At 42.1% G+C, this 16,977-nt stretch overlaps 6 protein-coding genes across 9 annotated transcripts; 4 read left to right on the top strand and 2 right to left on the bottom strand.

Moving 5' to 3' along the window:
- The first annotated feature begins 161 nt into the window (after positions 1–161).
- LOC138139273 (glyceraldehyde-3-phosphate dehydrogenase-like) lies at positions 162–1,620 on the top strand. The gene is made up of 5 exons (XM_069059495.1): positions 162–443; positions 490–646; positions 691–806; positions 854–1,272; positions 1,313–1,620. Exons 1-5 carry the CDS (start codon positions 366–368, stop codon positions 1,578–1,580), a joined length of 1,038 nt encoding a protein of 345 aa, XP_068915596.1. The 5' UTR covers positions 162–365; the 3' UTR covers positions 1,581–1,620.
- Positions 1,621–1,649: 29 nt separating this feature from the next.
- LOC138139278 (uncharacterized) lies at positions 1,650–9,857 on the top strand. 4 transcript variants are annotated; one of them, XM_069059505.1, is made up of 3 exons: positions 6,202–6,301; positions 6,864–7,531; positions 9,201–9,857. In XM_069059505.1, exons 1-2 carry the CDS (start codon positions 6,295–6,297, stop codon positions 7,520–7,522), a joined length of 666 nt encoding a protein of 221 aa, XP_068915606.1. In that variant the 5' UTR covers positions 6,202–6,294; the 3' UTR covers positions 7,523–7,531; positions 9,201–9,857. The 4 variants fall into 4 exon arrangements, with proteins under 4 accessions (XP_068915607.1, XP_068915606.1, XP_068915605.1 ...); XM_069059504.1 differs by having other exon boundaries at positions 9,190–9,857; XM_069059506.1 differs by lacking the exons at positions 6,202–6,301; positions 9,201–9,857 and adding an exon at positions 1,650–2,003 and having other exon boundaries at positions 6,864–8,346.
- Positions 2,311–3,921, bottom strand: Thor (eukaryotic translation initiation factor 4E binding protein thor). Its single transcript, XM_069059508.1, has 2 exons — positions 3,780–3,921; positions 2,311–2,828 (listed from the first exon to the last, which is right to left on the bottom strand). Exons 1-2 carry the CDS (start codon positions 3,919–3,921, stop codon positions 2,617–2,619), a joined length of 354 nt encoding a protein of 117 aa, XP_068915609.1. The 3' UTR covers positions 2,311–2,616.
- On the top strand, positions 4,774–6,199 carry LOC138139275 (NFU1 iron-sulfur cluster scaffold homolog, mitochondrial-like). Its single transcript, XM_069059499.1, has 4 exons — positions 4,774–5,207; positions 5,265–5,650; positions 5,707–5,793; positions 5,862–6,199. The coding sequence occupies exons 1-4, from the start codon at positions 5,134–5,136 to the stop codon at positions 6,092–6,094; spliced, it is 780 nt and encodes a 259-aa protein (XP_068915600.1). The 5' UTR covers positions 4,774–5,133; the 3' UTR covers positions 6,095–6,199.
- Spf30 (Splicing factor 30) lies at positions 7,537–8,590 on the bottom strand. The gene has a single exon (XM_069059500.1). It carries the CDS (start codon positions 8,411–8,413, stop codon positions 7,673–7,675), a length of 741 nt encoding a protein of 246 aa, XP_068915601.1. The 5' UTR covers positions 8,414–8,590; the 3' UTR covers positions 7,537–7,672.
- Positions 9,858–10,031: 174 nt separating the features above from the next.
- LOC138139263 (uncharacterized) lies at positions 10,032–16,938 on the top strand. The gene is made up of 5 exons (XM_069059469.1): positions 10,032–12,319; positions 12,364–12,557; positions 15,682–15,818; positions 16,365–16,483; positions 16,538–16,938. The coding sequence occupies exons 1-5, from the start codon at positions 10,224–10,226 to the stop codon at positions 16,749–16,751; spliced, it is 2,760 nt and encodes a 919-aa protein (XP_068915570.1). The 5' UTR covers positions 10,032–10,223; the 3' UTR covers positions 16,752–16,938.
- The last annotated feature ends 39 nt before the right edge of the window (positions 16,939–16,977 follow it).

Here is a 16,977-nt window from a genome sequence, read left to right as displayed (position 1 = left end):
AACTACTCGATCGCTGCTGATTCTTTGCAACACCAACGCGCAGTTCGCAACTCGAGCGAAGAATCGAAGGACTTTCAAAAGAAGGGAGACTGTGATGCCTACAGTAACAGTGTCACGACTCTCAACTACCCGCTTTATCGCGTCATAAATTCGATCTGTTGCCTTGCTCTTTACACCTAGAAAAACGCCGCGACAACCTTGTCTACAAGAAAATCAAGAAAAATCACACTACTCTCACGGAGTCGTTAATATCTAGCCCGCGAGGTCGCGGTGGCATCTTCCATAGCACCCCTCGCCAAAATGCAGTGTTTTGTTTGTTTTGCAACAAGTGTGCTCATTTCAAATTGGCAGATTTCGTTGTCGTTATGGTCAAAATCGGAGTAAACGGTTTCGGGAGGATCGGGCGCTTGGTCGTGCGTCGCTGTTTCCAAAAGCTCAAAGAAGTAAGTTAATGTTGCGCATTTTCGCTCTGTAAGACTGCGCCAACAGGCAAAATGCTCGTCGAACGAAGACGTCCCCCACGTCGTGGCCATCAACGATCCCTACTTGAGCGCGGAGCACATGGCCAACCTCTTCAAGTACGACTCCACCCACGGGATCTACCAGGGCGACATAACCGTGATAGGGAGTTGTCTGAAAGTTGACGGTAAGTTGCGAAATGTTTTGACAAGTTGAAAAACGGAGTTGCAGGGCAAATCATCGACGTCACTAATGAGAAGGCGCCGGAGAAGATCCCGTGGGGCAAGAGCTGCCCCAAGTACGTCGTGGACGCGACCGGACTCTACAAGAGCTACGACAAAGCTTCGGTAGTGCAGGTTCCGTGAGGGTCAGGACTCTAAGTGCTAGGTTTCAGGCGTTGATTCATGACACGGCGGAGCGCGTGTTGCTCACCTACCCCTCGAAGGACGACGTGCCCATGTTCGTGTTCGGGGTGAACCAGGACGACTACTGCAACGAGCTCAAAGTGGTGTCCAACGCGTCGTGCACCACCAACTGTCTGGCCCCTCTGGTCAAGGTGATCCACGAGAACTTCAAAATCGAGTGCGGCTTGATGACCACGATCCATGCCGTCACTCCCTCGCAGAACACGCTCGACGGCCCGGCCAAGAAGAACTACAGGATCGGGCGCGGCGCCTTCCAGAACATCATCCCGTCGAGCACCGGAGCCGCCAAGGCCATCGGCAAGATCATGCCGGACTTGGCCGGGAAGCTGACCGGAATCGCGGCCAGAGTCCCGGTCCCGGACGGCTCGATGGTGGACCTGACCGTCGTGTAAGTATTACCGAGACGAGTGATTGTCAAAGTTGATTAGTCTTGACACCCCGGCGGATTACGACCTGATCAAGTGCAAGGTGAAGGAGGCCGCCGACGGACCCATGAACGGGATCCTGGCATACACGGACGAGGAGATCGTCTCCTCGGACATCATAGGGGATTCAAGGTCGTCGATTTTTGACGCCGGAGCTGGGGTCGCGCTCACCAGGAATTTTGTCAAGCTGATCGCGTGGTACGACAACGAATGGGGCTACGCATGTCGAGTGGTGGATTTGTTGAAATATATGGCGTCGAGAGAGTGTTGACTTGTCTAAATTTAGTCAAATAAATGTCAATCAATCAGGACTTCACCTCTCTAGTCTAGCACCTTGCGGATTTGTGTGTCAACGGAGTCGAGGTTAACGGATCGGAAAGCACATGCATAAGTGGAATGCCGTCGGTGAAGGTCGCCACTTGTCTGGTGAACGAAATGAGTTTTTATAAATGCATAATTTATCACAACTTAATTGCGGCTCGGGTGGACCAACCTTTCCAAAAATTCTCTTGGGACGTTTCGAATCGGTAGTTCTGTACAGATGGCGTCGTTGTAGTGACAGTTGTTGATCGGTCAAGTCTACTAATGGATTTGTACGTGTTTATTACGCACAAAAACAAAGCTCAGACGTTGCGAAGTGTGCGATAAGAGTTTTTGTACAAAGTAGTGCCTCGCAGAATAATAAGAGAGAAAGGTAAGTGGGAATAATTTGTTGAAGCCATGGCACCTGTGCCGACTCTGATTGGTCACAACTACTTCTACGTAATTTCAAACGACGAATCGGAAAAGACCTGTCATTTCAAACACGTCAAAAGACAAAAGCTCAACCTGAGTGACTCACAAGTTTTGTGACGTCATCAAATCGATAACGAGTAACTTATTATCTGACTTGAGTTCCTGCGATGTTTTTTAGACTTTGTGTATAATAGTCGAGATAAAATTGTTTATCCAGTGGCCTTGATCATTTGTCAAAACAAATTTAAACCAAACAAAGCGACGAGTTTTGTTTTTAAATTTTTATTAGGAACACCGTGTAAAATAATACAAAAAAAAAAATACAATAAATTCGTGAAGTCGATAAGTTCCCATCGTTGTAATTTACGGCAGTCTCATCATTCGGTAGATTGATTTATCAAGGTGTACTTTCTACGTTTAATAACTTTGCAACAATAAAACAATGTGCGAATTATATTCTAAATTGATAATATCGTAGCGTGAATCGTTTAATAACGTCACACACCATTGCGACTGATCGAGAATTCTTTCACGATGCTTGACAAACACACTAAAAGTAACGAGTCTAAGAACTAAATGTCGATTTGGAACTGGTGTTCCTCATGGTCCTCGATCTTGGTCGGGGCGCGATTCTTGGCGGGTGGACTTCTCTTGGGGAGGTTGTTACAATGGTTCTGCTTCCCCTTGACTAGAAAGTCCGGGATGCCGTAACTGGGGGGCGTCTTCGAGATGGGCGAGTTACGCAAGTTCATCAGGAAAGCCTTCTCGTAGACTATTTTCGTACCTGCAACCCGAATCAGGTGTAAAAATAAAAGTCTCCCGCACGGTCTCGCGAAGCGGTCACTTTTTAGACAATGAAGTCTGCCGATAAGATCTTATCAGAGGAGGAGTGGAGAGCGCGTCACACGGCTCATCAACGCCCAAGGATGTTTGGGTTCTTTCGATCGCAAATATGCAAGATTGTGTAACTCGAATGTCTTTCGGCGCCCCATTATCAGCTTGTTTTGCATAACACAAGCAAAAACGCGATTTGTTGTGTTCGCGTGGAAAATCTCGCCTTCTGTCGACCGGTCTAGGAGGCATCGCCGCAAACCCACACGGTCCTCGTTATTTATTGCTGGACGTTAAATCATCTGACTTTTATATTGATAAGTTATCGCACCAGCTACAATAAACAGCGCGAGCAAAAACACCAGGGGACGGTGTCTAATTACAAAACGCAGCTGTGGGCAGATGACACACAAAGAAACAAAGAACGGGAAGATAAGAAACGTCTCGTCACAAATAGAACAAGTCGCTTTTCACAAAAATACAAAGCCTTGGCACTAATCAGCGGTGTGGGGTTAATCAGAATGAGATAAAAATGAGTACGTGCGTCTGGTCAAGACTGGATGAAGCGTTTTGGGTCAGCGGTGTCGAAAACTGGTCCGACGTGGTGCAACGGATATATACACGGTGGGCGAGCAAAGCGGGTTCTTCGCGTCAATCGGAATGGTTCGAGCTGGCGCCAAATTGAATTTTCGAAACTGCGTATTAAACAGCTCTTGCCAGAACTGCCTCGTGTTTACTATTATCACAAGTATTTACTCAAGGTCGTATTATAAATTCGCCACGTGTAGTCCGTCGCAGTGTTGTTTTGTTTTCGCGTAATTACATAAGCCGAACGCGATGAACTCTTGTCGCGGCGATAAGGCCCGTCGGTGTTTACTGTTTGAAATAGTAAAATTAGACGAACCTCCTGGAGTGGTGGAATAGAGAGTGCCTCCAGGGGTGGACGAGTAGTGCGAGGGCAGCTCGGAGGGGTCGTTGAAGTAGACTTTTTTCGTCGGAATGGTTTTGCTTTCGGTGACTTGGCGGGCCATCGGTGAAGCTGACATGGTCACGCACTTGTGGAAATTTAACAGCGTGCTCTGAACGACGGAAACGCAACGATTGTTCGTCGACGACTCGAGTTATATAAGCAGGAGAGAATCCCCTCTTCAATTGTGCATTGCTCCCACTTTCCTGCTGAAAAGTAAACAAAACACCAGCTTTGCTGCGGAGGGGGCCGCGCTGTTTGGGGAGCTTTCGCACCTTATCGCCGCCACCACTTGTCGTCGGTCAATTGCGTAGCAAGTGGTGCGAGTTTTTTCTCGACAATTTCTCCGATCGATGAATAATGCATGGATTGTTTAGATTTTTCTGCGTTGTTTGGTGTTGTCTTGATTTATGCTAGAGGTGGTTCACCGCGTGGGTACATTGCAGGAATTGCGTTGACATTTCGAAATGCGGATGACGAAGTCGCGATCGTGTGTTTATCTTCGTAAAAGAACGTGGAGTGAGTCACCAGTTTTCATTATTTTTAACTAGCAGGACTGCATTGTGTTTTCTGTTATTACACGCGATTGCTCCATAAACTTCAGTCATTTACATGCATCGTTAACCATAAATCGCTTTATTATTGTTTTGATGTTTTCATGCATATTAATGATCCAGGAGACGTCGGACGAAATGATCCTCCAACTTGTGACCGACTGGAAATGTTTTTCCTTCTTTATAATTGCCAAGTTGTTGACTTTGGCGATAAAATCTAAGGAGAATGGAGTACCCCTCTCCGTACTTGTATTTTCTAGGAAGTAATAAATAAATACAATAATAAATACAAACAGTTGTAAATAACGGATTTTATTATGTGTCACCTAATCCCCCTGCAGCACGAAATAAAATTATGTACAGAATTAATTAGGAATTTCAATTTTTCTAAGAAAAACAATCTAGATCAAATCGATACGTAGCAGAGATAAATACAAGTTTAATGCCACACATTCATTAATCTATTTGCATAAATTTGCAATTATTATGTTGCAACATTTGAAAAATGCGCCCTGTCATCTGTCAAAACATGCAGTGTTGTCAGATTGTTTGATGGTTTTATTTTGATTAACGTAGTTTTCCATAAATTTTCTCAAAATCGATAGTTTACCGCTGATTCCTTAAAAATTCCGAAGCTCCTGATCTAGATCAACACAATTAACTCGTGCTCTGCGCAATTTGGAATGCCGACATAACCTATAAATTCACAATCAACAACTACAAAAAAGTCGTCCAAGATGTGGCGCAATTCATTTCGAGTGTTGTGCAAACTGCCCCCCTTGGGCAAAAAACTGGCACCTACTCTGCAAAAGTGAGTAACAGTGCAATAAGTTGAAAAAGTTGAGGTTATGTCGGTTTGTTTTTGTAGGGTGCCGAATTGGGCCCCGTCGCCTGCAATTGTGGGTACCGCTCGTGCGATCAGTACCACCTCACAGTTGTCGATGTTTGTACAAACACAGGACACTCCCAATCCAAACAGTTTGAAATTTTTGCCAGGAGTCAAAGTTTTGGAAGAAGGGCAAACCATGGATTTTCCCACTGGACAAGCAGCATTTTGTTCGCCGCTGGGTAAACTATTATTTAGGATAGACGGCGTCAAAAGTGTCTTTTTGGGGCCCGACTTTATTACCGTAACAAAAACCGACGACGACGTCGAGTGGAAAATAATCAAACCTGAAATTTTTGCCACAATTATGGATTTTTTCGCTAGCGGGTTGCCAGTTTTGACAGACGCGACTCCAAATTCAGACACACGTAATAAAGTTCACGTTTTGATTTGTATGATTATTAAAAGTTTATTTTTTGGGCAGAAATCAATGAAGATGATAGTGAAATTGTCCAAATGATTAAAGAATTGTTGGATACAAGAATTCGCCCAACTGTCCAAGAAGATGGAGGTAATTTATCTTGGTGAAGCTAATAAAAGAACTAGAGAGTTTTTACAGTTTTCTATTTTTTGTTATAGGTGATATAATCTTTATTGGGTATGATGATGGTATTGTCAAGCTGAAATTGCAAGGCGCTTGCACTAGTTGTCCCAGTTCTATTGTCACTTTGAAAAATGGGGTACAAAATATGCTTCAGTTTTACATACCTGAAGTACTGGGAGTTGAGCAGGTGCAAGATGAAGTTGATCTTGTGTCTGAACAACATTTAAGGAGGTTTGAAGCTAGATTGAAGTCTGAGAATAAAGAATAATCATTAATATGGATAGGATAGGAACAATGTAAATACTTTATTTTATTTGTGGTGGCACTAGTGGCACCATTTATGCAGTGATATTAAAACATAGTTGGTTACATATTGTTTTGTTTTTTTTTTTGACATTTGTGATTCTTAGCGTAAAAAAAATGCGTTTTGTAATAGAATAAGTGATAAACTTATGTAAATTAACGAAAATGCACTGTAAGTCCACATTTTTTATTACACAAGTTTTTTAAATTATATTTCAACATGACCACCATTAAATTGAGGGAATAAGTAGTCTATGAAAAGTAGTATATGAGCACCTTAAGTACACTTCACTTTTTTAAGGAAATCAACCTGATTTTCAAGGTAACTCAAAATGTGCAAAATTTATAAGGTCCCCCTCAGAACATTTGCCCTGTTTCATGTAGATGGGTCTGTTCAGTACAACAATTCAAATTTAATGATTCTAGAAATTAACCCATTGAACAAGTTTTTAATCAATTTCCAATATTGATAGATTTTTCCGACGGGGTAAAACACCCTGTCTGTAAAATTGATGTGAAAACTATTTGTTAATGAATAGGATTAGCATAATTATAGAACTATGTCAAAAATAGATGAAGATAAAATTTATTTAAAAGAAAATTGATAGATACCGTTATAATTAATTTGTGTATTACATAATTTATATTTCTTTGTCGAGTTTTACGTTTTCACGTTTGTTGGACAAAAATCACGGCCGTCTGTGGGTTTTCATTTGTTTTTGCACTTTTGACAGGTGGCGTGAAAGTTGGGCCAAAAACCAAAATGACGAAGTTTTCGATTTCGCAAGACTACAATCCCAGCTTGCAAAAGTACAAGTTGGTGTTTTTGGGTGAGCAGAGCGTCGGCAAAACCTCTATTATAACAAAATTCATGTACGACAGTTTCGATACGGCCTATCAAGCAACTGTAGGTATAGACTTCTTATCAAAAACTATGTACTTGTCTGATAAGACCGTGCGACTGCAATTGTGGGACACCGCCGGACAAGAGCGCTTCCGTTCTTTGATCCCCGCGTACATCCGAGATTCTTCGGTAGCGGTGGTGGTGTATGATGTCACTAACCAGGAGTCGTTCCACCAGACAACAAAGTGGATAAACGACGTGAGAATCGAGCGCGGCGACGCCGTGATTGTTTTCTTGGTAGGAAATAAAGTGGATTTGGCGGATTTGAGGCAAGTTTCGCGCGAAGATGGTGAAGAAAAAGCGAAAGAGTTGAACGTGACTTTTGTGGAGACCAGTGCGAAAGTCGGTCTTAACATTAAACTGTTGTTTAAGAAAATTGCGGAGGTTTTGGTGATCAGTGATGAACCCAAAAATGATTTCACTGAACTGCAGGAGATTAATTTAGAAAAAAACAATCTATATCCCATCGATAAGAGTTGTTGGTGTTGATAATAAAAAGTAAGTTAAGTTTGGTAGAAACATTTATTTGTATTTACAGCCAATTATAAACTAATTAAATTACAAAAAAAAAAAAAAAAAACAAGGTGGGTCAATAAAACCTAAACAGGATTGAATATTCTCGTCTTGGAACCAAATGAATTAGACTCCTTTCCTCCATTTCTCAGCAGTGGTGAACTCGGTCATTGGTTTGCCACTTATGCCGCAGGTACCGATTCCTACGCGTCCGTTGACGGATTCGGGCGACGCGAAAATGCTCTTGTTTTTGAGTCCACTCTTTTTCGTTTTGGTGGCTTTGCTGGTAAACGCCAGCCACTTATTTTTTTCAGTTTCTCTCTCTTCTTCTAGTTCTTTGAATCTCTGCTGTTTTTTCAGTTTCTTCTTCTTGAGATATTCGCGATTGTTCATCATTTTAACGCGTTTTAGTCTTTCAGCCTCTGTTAAGACACGTTTTGCCCCTGTGAATTCTTTAAGTTCCGCTAAGGTAGTAACCCCGCGGTTTTTATATGCTTCAAATGTGACATTTACCTGCCCATCCGGATGGATCGCGTCGATTCTGGCTTCGTAATATTGTCCGTTGTCACTCCACTTTGCTAGACAGATGTCGCCCAACCGCCAAATTTTCTTTGTTTTGTTCCTTGCAACAAACTGTTCTACTGCCAGCAAGGATTTTGTGATTTCATCTTCTTCAGCTACACCAACTGGTTCCGTATATTCTGGTTGGTTCGCCGCTTCTTCTGCTTTATTCTTCAAGTCTAAAGACAACTCGATCACTTCGTCCAAGTCTACTTTTAATTTTTGGAGTTCCTTGTTATCAGGGTCACTCAAAAGGGCAGCTTCAACTTGTTGCAGTTGTAGACGATAATTTTGTAATTCATCCATTTTGGAGTTTAAACACACACACCACACAATAAACGTATCACCCTTTTAACTGCCAACTTAAAGAAAACACGGTGTTATTTAAGCAAAACCGATCGACTTGTTAATCAACTTCTGTACTTTCTGAAGTCGACAGTCAACGGCCATTTGCAATTTTGTTTTCGTTTGGTTACTCGTGTTACCAACCCTAGAAATGTAAATTACCGATGACACTAAACAACTCTGCGACAGGAGTGACAGGAATTATTGACAAAACATGAGGACTTCTTTATGGATATAATAATATTTGCAAGATGTTTAGTATTTAAAAAATACCCTTCTTTCAGCGACAAATTTAAAATTTGTGTAGGATCGAATACTAAATACTATAACCAAATGAACATAAAATCTGTTCTTCAAATGTTGTTCCATCACTTTTCAATTAACTTTTTATGTTTATTTTAATATACAGGATTATTATAAATGATTGTAGTCCGAGTAGGCGTAAAAACTGAATGTAAAATTTATGGTTGCCGCTCCGCATAAAAAACATCAAAATGAAGTGAATAAGTGAGTAGGTACACACCGTTCACACACAAGAGTTAAATTGGATGCAAAACAACTCAATGTTTTTGGATTCAATCGTTAATTAAAAAAATAAATAAATAAAATCCTCATCACCGCACTTTTCACCTAAAAAATGACATTGACAATTCACATAAAAGCAGCAAAAATGTCATAACATAAGCATGGCCTGCTGCGACTACAATCATTTATAATAATCCTGTATAATATACTAGTCTCTCCGGAGTCCACCTGGAACCGACCCGGAAATCACCCGGAGTCGAACCGGAAAAACCACCCGGAGCCGGCCCGGAAACTACCCAGAGCTGACCTGGAGCCCCCCGGAAAGCACCCGGAGCCGACCCGGAGCCTAGCTGGAAAGCACCCGGAGCCGACCTGCAACCAACCCGGGGCCGACCTGGAAACAACCCGGGGCCGACCCGCAAACCACCCGGAGCCGACCCGGAAACTACCCGGAAGGCACCTGGAGCCGACCGGGAACCCCCCCGGAGCCCACCCGGAAAGCACCCGGAGCCGACCCGGAACCCACCTGGAGCCTACCCGGATACCATCCGGAACCGCCTCGGAGCTCACCCGGAAAGCACCCGGAGCCGACCTGGAAACCACCCGGAGCCCACCCGGAACCGACCTGGAAACCACCCGGAGCCCACCCGGAACCGAACCGGAAATCACCCGGAGCCACAAGCATTTTGAATCACCCGATAGATTCAACACAATAAACACATTTTTAATTAAAAAATAAATCCTTTTTCTAAAATTGAAGGACGCAGCCCTGTGCAGTGAGACAAGATTCATTGAACATATTTTGAGGGCGCATTGATTTTTTGACCTTGACGTCGTTTTAAAATTACATTATTTTTCTGGCAAAACATTCGTCGCTCACGTTTTTTACCTCTATTCAATTGTCTTTGCGAAATTCTATTTCGAGACACAAAAATTTTAAAAACATTTCTTACATAACTGACTGTAGTTTTTCTTTGTCGATTCCTGTTTTACCGACATCAAACCCTGTTTGTGTTTTGTGGTTTGTCTGTAGGTGGCGTTGAGATCGTTCGAAATAACAAGAAGTGAACCAACAAGCCGTCTCGGGGCTTTTTAAGTATTTTGACAGATTCGGGGGGTTGTTTTTCAGCGTCCCTCCAAAACAAACATGTCGCTTGGTCGAAAATGTGCTTTAACGATGCAGCCCAAGGGGAGGCAGTGCCGTGCAACACTACTAAATTAATCTAATAATAAACTTGTTTTTGCGATGGATAAAATCAGTGTGATCTCGTTGTCTAGTTCATCCACTAAAGAAACTCCCCGTGGGGTAGGTTCGTGCTCTATTGTTACGATAAGTTCGGAGACTCAGCGAGTCCCGGTCAGTTGGGAGAGTAACGACCTAACCAAAAAAAATGGAACGATTCTCGAGTTGGAAAGTACCCCAAACCTCTCGCAAAAAGTTAAAGACTGGATGAATACTTGTAAGTATGACGATGAAAATTGTGATTCCGTCGACGATAATAACAAAAACAACCAAACCACGTGCATTCGTTATGATTTTGAGAAGAGCACTCGAACTACGACCCTACCCAAATCGTGCTTCACTAGAGCCACGCCGCTGTTTTCGTACATGGAAGAGGCGAAGAAGAACACGTGTTTGAACGACAGTCGCAAAAATAACGCGGAATGTCACAGACATAATGGAAAAAACGCACAAAAGAACGCTGATTATGATACCCCCCTGAGTCCTGAAAGCCAAAAGAAAGAACTTTGTAGTTACTTGCAGTTAATGAAACCTGATGATAAACCAGAGAATTTTTTTGTCGAGTATCGCAGGTCGGTCAGAGTGAAGAATTTAGCGCAGAACAGCGAGAAGAAAGAGCTTGAAGACAAGTCAAGAAGCAAGGAGTCTCAAAATGTTGTTTCAGATTGTTCTAAATGTGATAAGGCGAGCGGCGATGTTCAGTTTCCTGCGCTCAAGTCGTTCAAAGAGTTGAAAATGAAAATGAACAGAATAGGAAGTCTTTTCAAGCAAAAGACTAGCGATTGTGAGGTACCGAATAAATATTTGCCGTTACCGCCGCAAGAGGTTTACATGGAGGAAACGGATTTTGAGGATTCGGTTCGAGATTTTATGAAGGGGTCTCTGAAGGCGACGAAAAACGGCGCCAGCGCGAGTCTGAGGAAGGTCGAGAATCGTAAAAAGTTCAAATTTAGCTTGAAACGAACATTTAAAAAGAGTAAATTCAACTTCACACGGATCAACACGTTGCGAAGCAAGGGTCGCCTCAGAGAAATCTCTCTGGACACTCTTATTCTGCGAAAGAGCCATTTGAGGAAGAAAGCTCGACGAAAACTGTTCAGACAAATGAAAGAAAAGACGAGGAAGGACAAGCCGAAGAAACCCGAGAAGATCGCGAGTCCCCGATGCGAGATCATATCAGTCCACACGACTTCCGACGACGAGAACGTCGATCTGAAGAATTTCGTCGACGACATGCTGGAGCTGGACAAAATGAGCGAAGAACACAGGAAAAGCGTGATCGAGAGCCGAATCCTTGCCTCCAGTTCGATAACAAACCTGATCAACAAACAGGCGACCCCGGAGGCGGACGTACAAAAAGCATACAAGATCTTTTCCGACCTGTCCGGCGAGAAGAAAACCTCGGACGAAAAGGAGAACAATACTCACGCCGTGAAGAATCTAGTCACGGGTTTCGCCATCGCGGATCACGACTACACGGACGCCAGCGAGAAACTCAGCCACGAAGAGGACGACGACGACGACGACGACCAGTCGACGACGAGCAGCGTGAGCCCCGTCCCGATCCCGGACCTCCAAGTTCTTCCAGTCAACACGGAGGTCGAAGCCAAGTCGCTGCACCGGAGCCTGGCCCTCGGCAACCGGCGCAAATCGTACTTGAACAACTGCGGCCTCCACAACTGGAGCTCCGGTTCCGGCTCGGACAACAAGAAACTGAACCACTCGATCAGCATCTCGAAGGCGGACGGAGCGGTCCTCCGGGCGTTCTACCAAGACTACAACCTGGTGATCGCGCAGCAGAACTCGGTCTCTTTCTGGACGCAGAGCGCGCTGGGTAACGTCCTGGGGGCCCAGAACATGTGGATACCTAAGGGACAGACTCCGCGGATTCCGTTGAACAGCACCTACATCCAAAAGGGTGCGATGGAGATGGTGATTTCCATCGAAACGAGCGTCGCGTACGTGGAGTTGTGGACGAAGGAACACAAGTCGGAGATCAGGGAAGTTCCGGTGGCTGATGTCTTCGCGACGGTGTACTTCTGGAGGTTGCGACAAAACGGTCTGGACAAGAAGGTATTGCAGTTGGAAAATATCAAAGGGTAAGTCAGAAGAGCGGAGACGGAGATTGTATTGTGGCGTGAAGATTTGCAGATGACGTCCAGTACTGCGTGTTGAGGTGTTATCCGAGGATCATCGTGAGTTGGCATTCGGTGCAAGGGGGCGACAAGAGGACGAAGATTCGTTCGTATCATCTGGCCGCCGATTTTCAGACGGTTGCGAACATCAGCGAGATACAACCAGTGGAGCACTACGTTTCTTCGTTGCACAACATTGAAGGTAACAATTCCATAAGAAGTGTCTGGCGAAATCAATTTAAAATCGAGTAGGTTCCGATCCAAATGTCAAATTTAATTTGACATCTGTCAACAATCAGATGGTTGTTTTTATCATTTTGTGTTGCCGTTGATTTCATTGTGCAACTACGGCGAAGCTCTCACGATCAAACAAATATATTATTAGAATAGTAAAATAAAAGTAAATAAATACAGCACAAAAATACTCATCATGTGGTCAAAAAACTGCAAACTCAGCCGGCCATGAAAAACAAAAATTGGTGCGTAATTGTCAAATAGGCGTAAGTGGGTCAGATCTGTCAAAAATAATTATTTTACGTAAGTAATTACAATGAAATCTTCTTGTTGGCTTTTTTTCTTGTTAAAATTGGGTAGCTACAATGCAAATGCTAACTGTAGAATGATTTTATCATGATTTGATATTAATTGGTAATTTCAGCAATCGCCAGTTTCATCAAGACGGTTTGTAACCCTTAAATTGTTGAAAATAAACGAGACACGGAATAAGTTACGTTAAGAACGGTAGTTTTTAGTAATAATTTCGTTTAATTAATTGTTATTTGTTCTCTTCCGAATCAATTTTTGTTTTTTTATGGTCAACAAGACGACTGAATTGTATTTGCGTTAGCTGTGCAAGTTCATGTCCATTTACATTCCCATGTTGAAACAAGTTGTAACACTGGCGGTTAGTCAAACACCGCAGATTCTGCTAAGCCGTATCGATTGTTTGAGCCAATTGAAAATAATCTTCCCAATAATAGAAATTGTAAATAAGGATATTGTGCAAAACAGAGGATACTTGTGTGCAGATAATAAAATGAAACAGTTCTCGGTAGGCCAGTCGGTGGTCATTATTTGGAAACAAGTTTCCGTTCAAGAAAACTCACGTCCCCTTACCTTTCCTATGTTGCACAATAAGCGGCCATCGAGTAAGGTTTGTCTATGTGAATCTGTTTTTTTCCGGAGTGGTGCGGTTAATTGTACTGTCGGAGTTTTTTTCCACCCGGTCTAATAATTTTTTGGCTACAATCTTCTTTGAGCAACGAAAAAATGTAAGGCGTGTTAATAAATGGTTAAATATGAGGTTTTTTTAAATCAATAGATATTGTACCGGGTGATTGTGAGAAAATTTAGTTGTCGCTTCCGAATAATTGGTACGCCTAGTCATTTGTCAAAGAATTGTCTCTGTTGATTCGCTTTGTAGGTTAAGATTTTTGCAAATTAATAAATCAAGATAATCACAATTTTGATTTATTTTGACTTTTGAACTGTCATTTGAATTTAACAGTTAAGTGTACCAACCTAAAATCGTAAATGTGTTGCCAACCCTACAAAAATAATTGCAGTCATTTAAAGTCATCCGGTATTTATTTAGGAGCGAACAAAAAAAAAACACTTCTTTTTTCACCCAACGTTATCAATTTGAAGTCGATGAACAATAGTTTCAATGTTTGTTTTTTTTTTCTACAATCGTGCAAAAAGTGAGTGTTCATTGCATTGTTTTTAGTGTAAAAAGTGCCTCTTAATTGCACTAGTGCAATAAAGTCTTTATTGCACGCATCTGTCAACAGTCTGTCTACGATCGTGCAAAAAGTGAGTGTTTATTGCATTTTTCACACACAACACACAGGACTGAACTGTTGTTTATAGTTGTTTTTTTCTCGTTTTTTTGTTCGATCGTAGAAAAAATGTTGTATGCAACACGTGCAAAAAGTGTTACTGCACTTGACCTGTTGTCCCACTCGCCTGCGGCTCTTGGGACAATTTTCACGTCGCGTGCAATAATCATTCGCTTTTTGCACGTGTTGCATAAATAACTATTATGCAACAAGTGCAAAAAGTGAATGATTATTGCAGGCGACGTGAAAATTGTCCCAAGAGCCGCAGGCGAGTTTTAACATGCAGCATCCAGAGTGTAATCAAAATACGGGGAAATATTTAAGCCGTAAACCACCAAGACATTTGAAGACGATTTGCACCGGCTGTAGTTGCGAATTTCAAAATTCACCTCATTCCGGCCCGTGGGCGACGCTAATGAAAGTCAAATGGTAAAAAAGCACAACGAAAGCGATTATCACACAAGAAAATTGACACTGACATTGAATTGTGTCGAAAAAACGTACAAAGCAGTTTTTTTACTCTTCCTTATTCACAGCAAATGCTGAAAGTGTCCTTGATGCGTGATACACACCTGTGCCCTCCGCGCCATTGAAAAAACTTCACGATTTTCCCGAATTGGGGCACTAGATGCCACGACTCGTGCAGTTTTTCTACCGAATTTGTCGGCTGGATATAGGCCAGCTGTTTTAAATGCCCCCATAAAAAAAAATCACAAGGATTTAAATCCAAAAATCTTGGCGGCCAAAGTGAATGTTGCCTCTTCGGTAAATGAAATAACCCGTAAAAATTCTGGTTCTACACATTTTCCCAGTATAAGGAGGAGAGCCTTGTTTTTTAAAGAGCACCATACTACATGGTGTGAAACTCCTACCTGGAATGCTACGAGTAGCCTTCGCGTACTTGTTCCAGGATTTGCTTCGACTGCTTCCAAAATCTGGGAACGATCTCTGCTACGATCTTTCGTTCTTGGATGGGACTTTCCTGGGTCTCTCAACCGTTGCACCGTGGAAGTAAATGTTTTTCAGTTAGGCCTGGAAACTGTTCCCGGTACAGTATTTGCGCTTCAGTCACATTGGCTCCCTCCACACTGTACGCGTGTATCAGAATTTGGCATTTTAAACGATTTAATAACAAATACACTGCTTAGTGCACCGTTTGTCGAGCTGCAATTAATAACCTCCGATAAAAAGATCCTTTTTTGTCATACAAAAAGTGTATGAACATTACCTCCTTATGAAGCGTGTCAAAAGCGAAAGTTCGCTTTTTCTTTACTACATATTGCTTTTTAATTTCTACTATAAAACCAAGATAGTTGCGTGTCCCCAATTTATTCTTGTAAATTGCCATCCCATTAGTTCACGTATTCTTACGTTTTTCATAAACCGCATATTTTTCCGTGTATTTTGATTACAGCCTGTATAATAATAATTGATGTTAGTAGTTTAAAGTGTGTGCGGTCCTGATGCGGTAATAATTATTGATTTAAGATTGCGATAATCTGGTAATGGGCTGCGGCGAGAACAAAATCACCTTGTGGAACATCGAATACGGCTACATCGTGGCCACAGTGGAACTGTCGAATATTAAATCCCCTTTGTCAACACTTTGGGTCAAGTGCGACAGGGTGAGTACTCTTGATGATCGATTTTGTTTACTTCTTTGCTAAGCTCCGATCGATTGGCAATTAATCAAAGGGATCGAGCTCCTCTTCAGCATGCCAGTCAACACCTGTCAATATAAAAATCGTTCGATTTTATTTTATCACCTTTCTGTCAACAATTGCTTAGATCTGCCAACGTCAATACGCCAAGGACTAGCTACAACAGGAAGAGGAAATGGAAAACATCGCACAATTAGTCTTAGTTGTTAAAATTTATCACCAGATTTTTACGCATCACGCACGAAGGAGATGCGGTGTCCTGAAGCTTCCGGCAAGATGAAGTGTAGATTTTACGCAGCGCCAGTGGCGAAAGCAGGAACTAATTTGATAGATTCTTTCGTTTCATCGTATTCATAGAACTTGTTATTTCTAAATTGCGGATTTGGCTTAATTTTTAAACGAACCAATTAAAGAATGACCCAGTGCCTCGCTCTACCGGTACAAAATATGACGTAGACTTCTAATGCTTTCGATACCGGTTTCGACGTCGTCTAATTCTTGAAACTGTAGGGTTTTCTCTTCACCATTCAAGAATGCGTGGACCAGGAGTTGAGGCTTATCGCCATCAACGGCATGAACCATTCGTGGAAGAAGCTGCAAAATTACAACCCAGTACCTGGATTTGACCGGTTTGTTTTTAACAAAACGCGAACGAACACGTGTGATTTCGTTTTTTTTTTTAGCTTGAAAGGAGTGTACATAGAAAACGGAATCTTGATTGCGTATTATTCTCAAGGCATTTTGTGCTGGAACGCTCAAACTGGCCAACTGATTGTAGAAGAAGTACCAAATGAATGTGAATATATCCCTTGCGGGAAACATGTGATAATGATAGTTAATGAAAGTATCGTCGTGAAGCATTCGTTAAGTCACTTGATAACTGCCGATGATTTGTAGATTGTTCAAATTGCGATTTTCTATTGTTTTGTTGACTGATTTTACGTACGTTAGATTTTTTTTTATTTATGTAAGTAGTGTTCAGTTGCCATTTTTATTGATTGTACAGTATATTGTAAATTTCATCAACAAATTTGCTATTTTGAATATCAGATTTGTCCAGTAAAATAAAATATTTTCTACATAACGATCATTTTTTTTCTTACGTAATATTCCATGTAAGCCG

The sequence above is a fragment of the Tenebrio molitor genome, chromosome 9 (genome assembly GCF_963966145.1).
Source record: "Tenebrio molitor chromosome 9, icTenMoli1.1, whole genome shotgun sequence".
Taxonomy (NCBI): domain Eukaryota; kingdom Metazoa; phylum Arthropoda; class Insecta; order Coleoptera; family Tenebrionidae; genus Tenebrio; species Tenebrio molitor.
The sequence above is the reverse complement of the archived record's forward strand: the minus strand, read 5'-3'. Positions and strand labels throughout refer to the sequence as shown.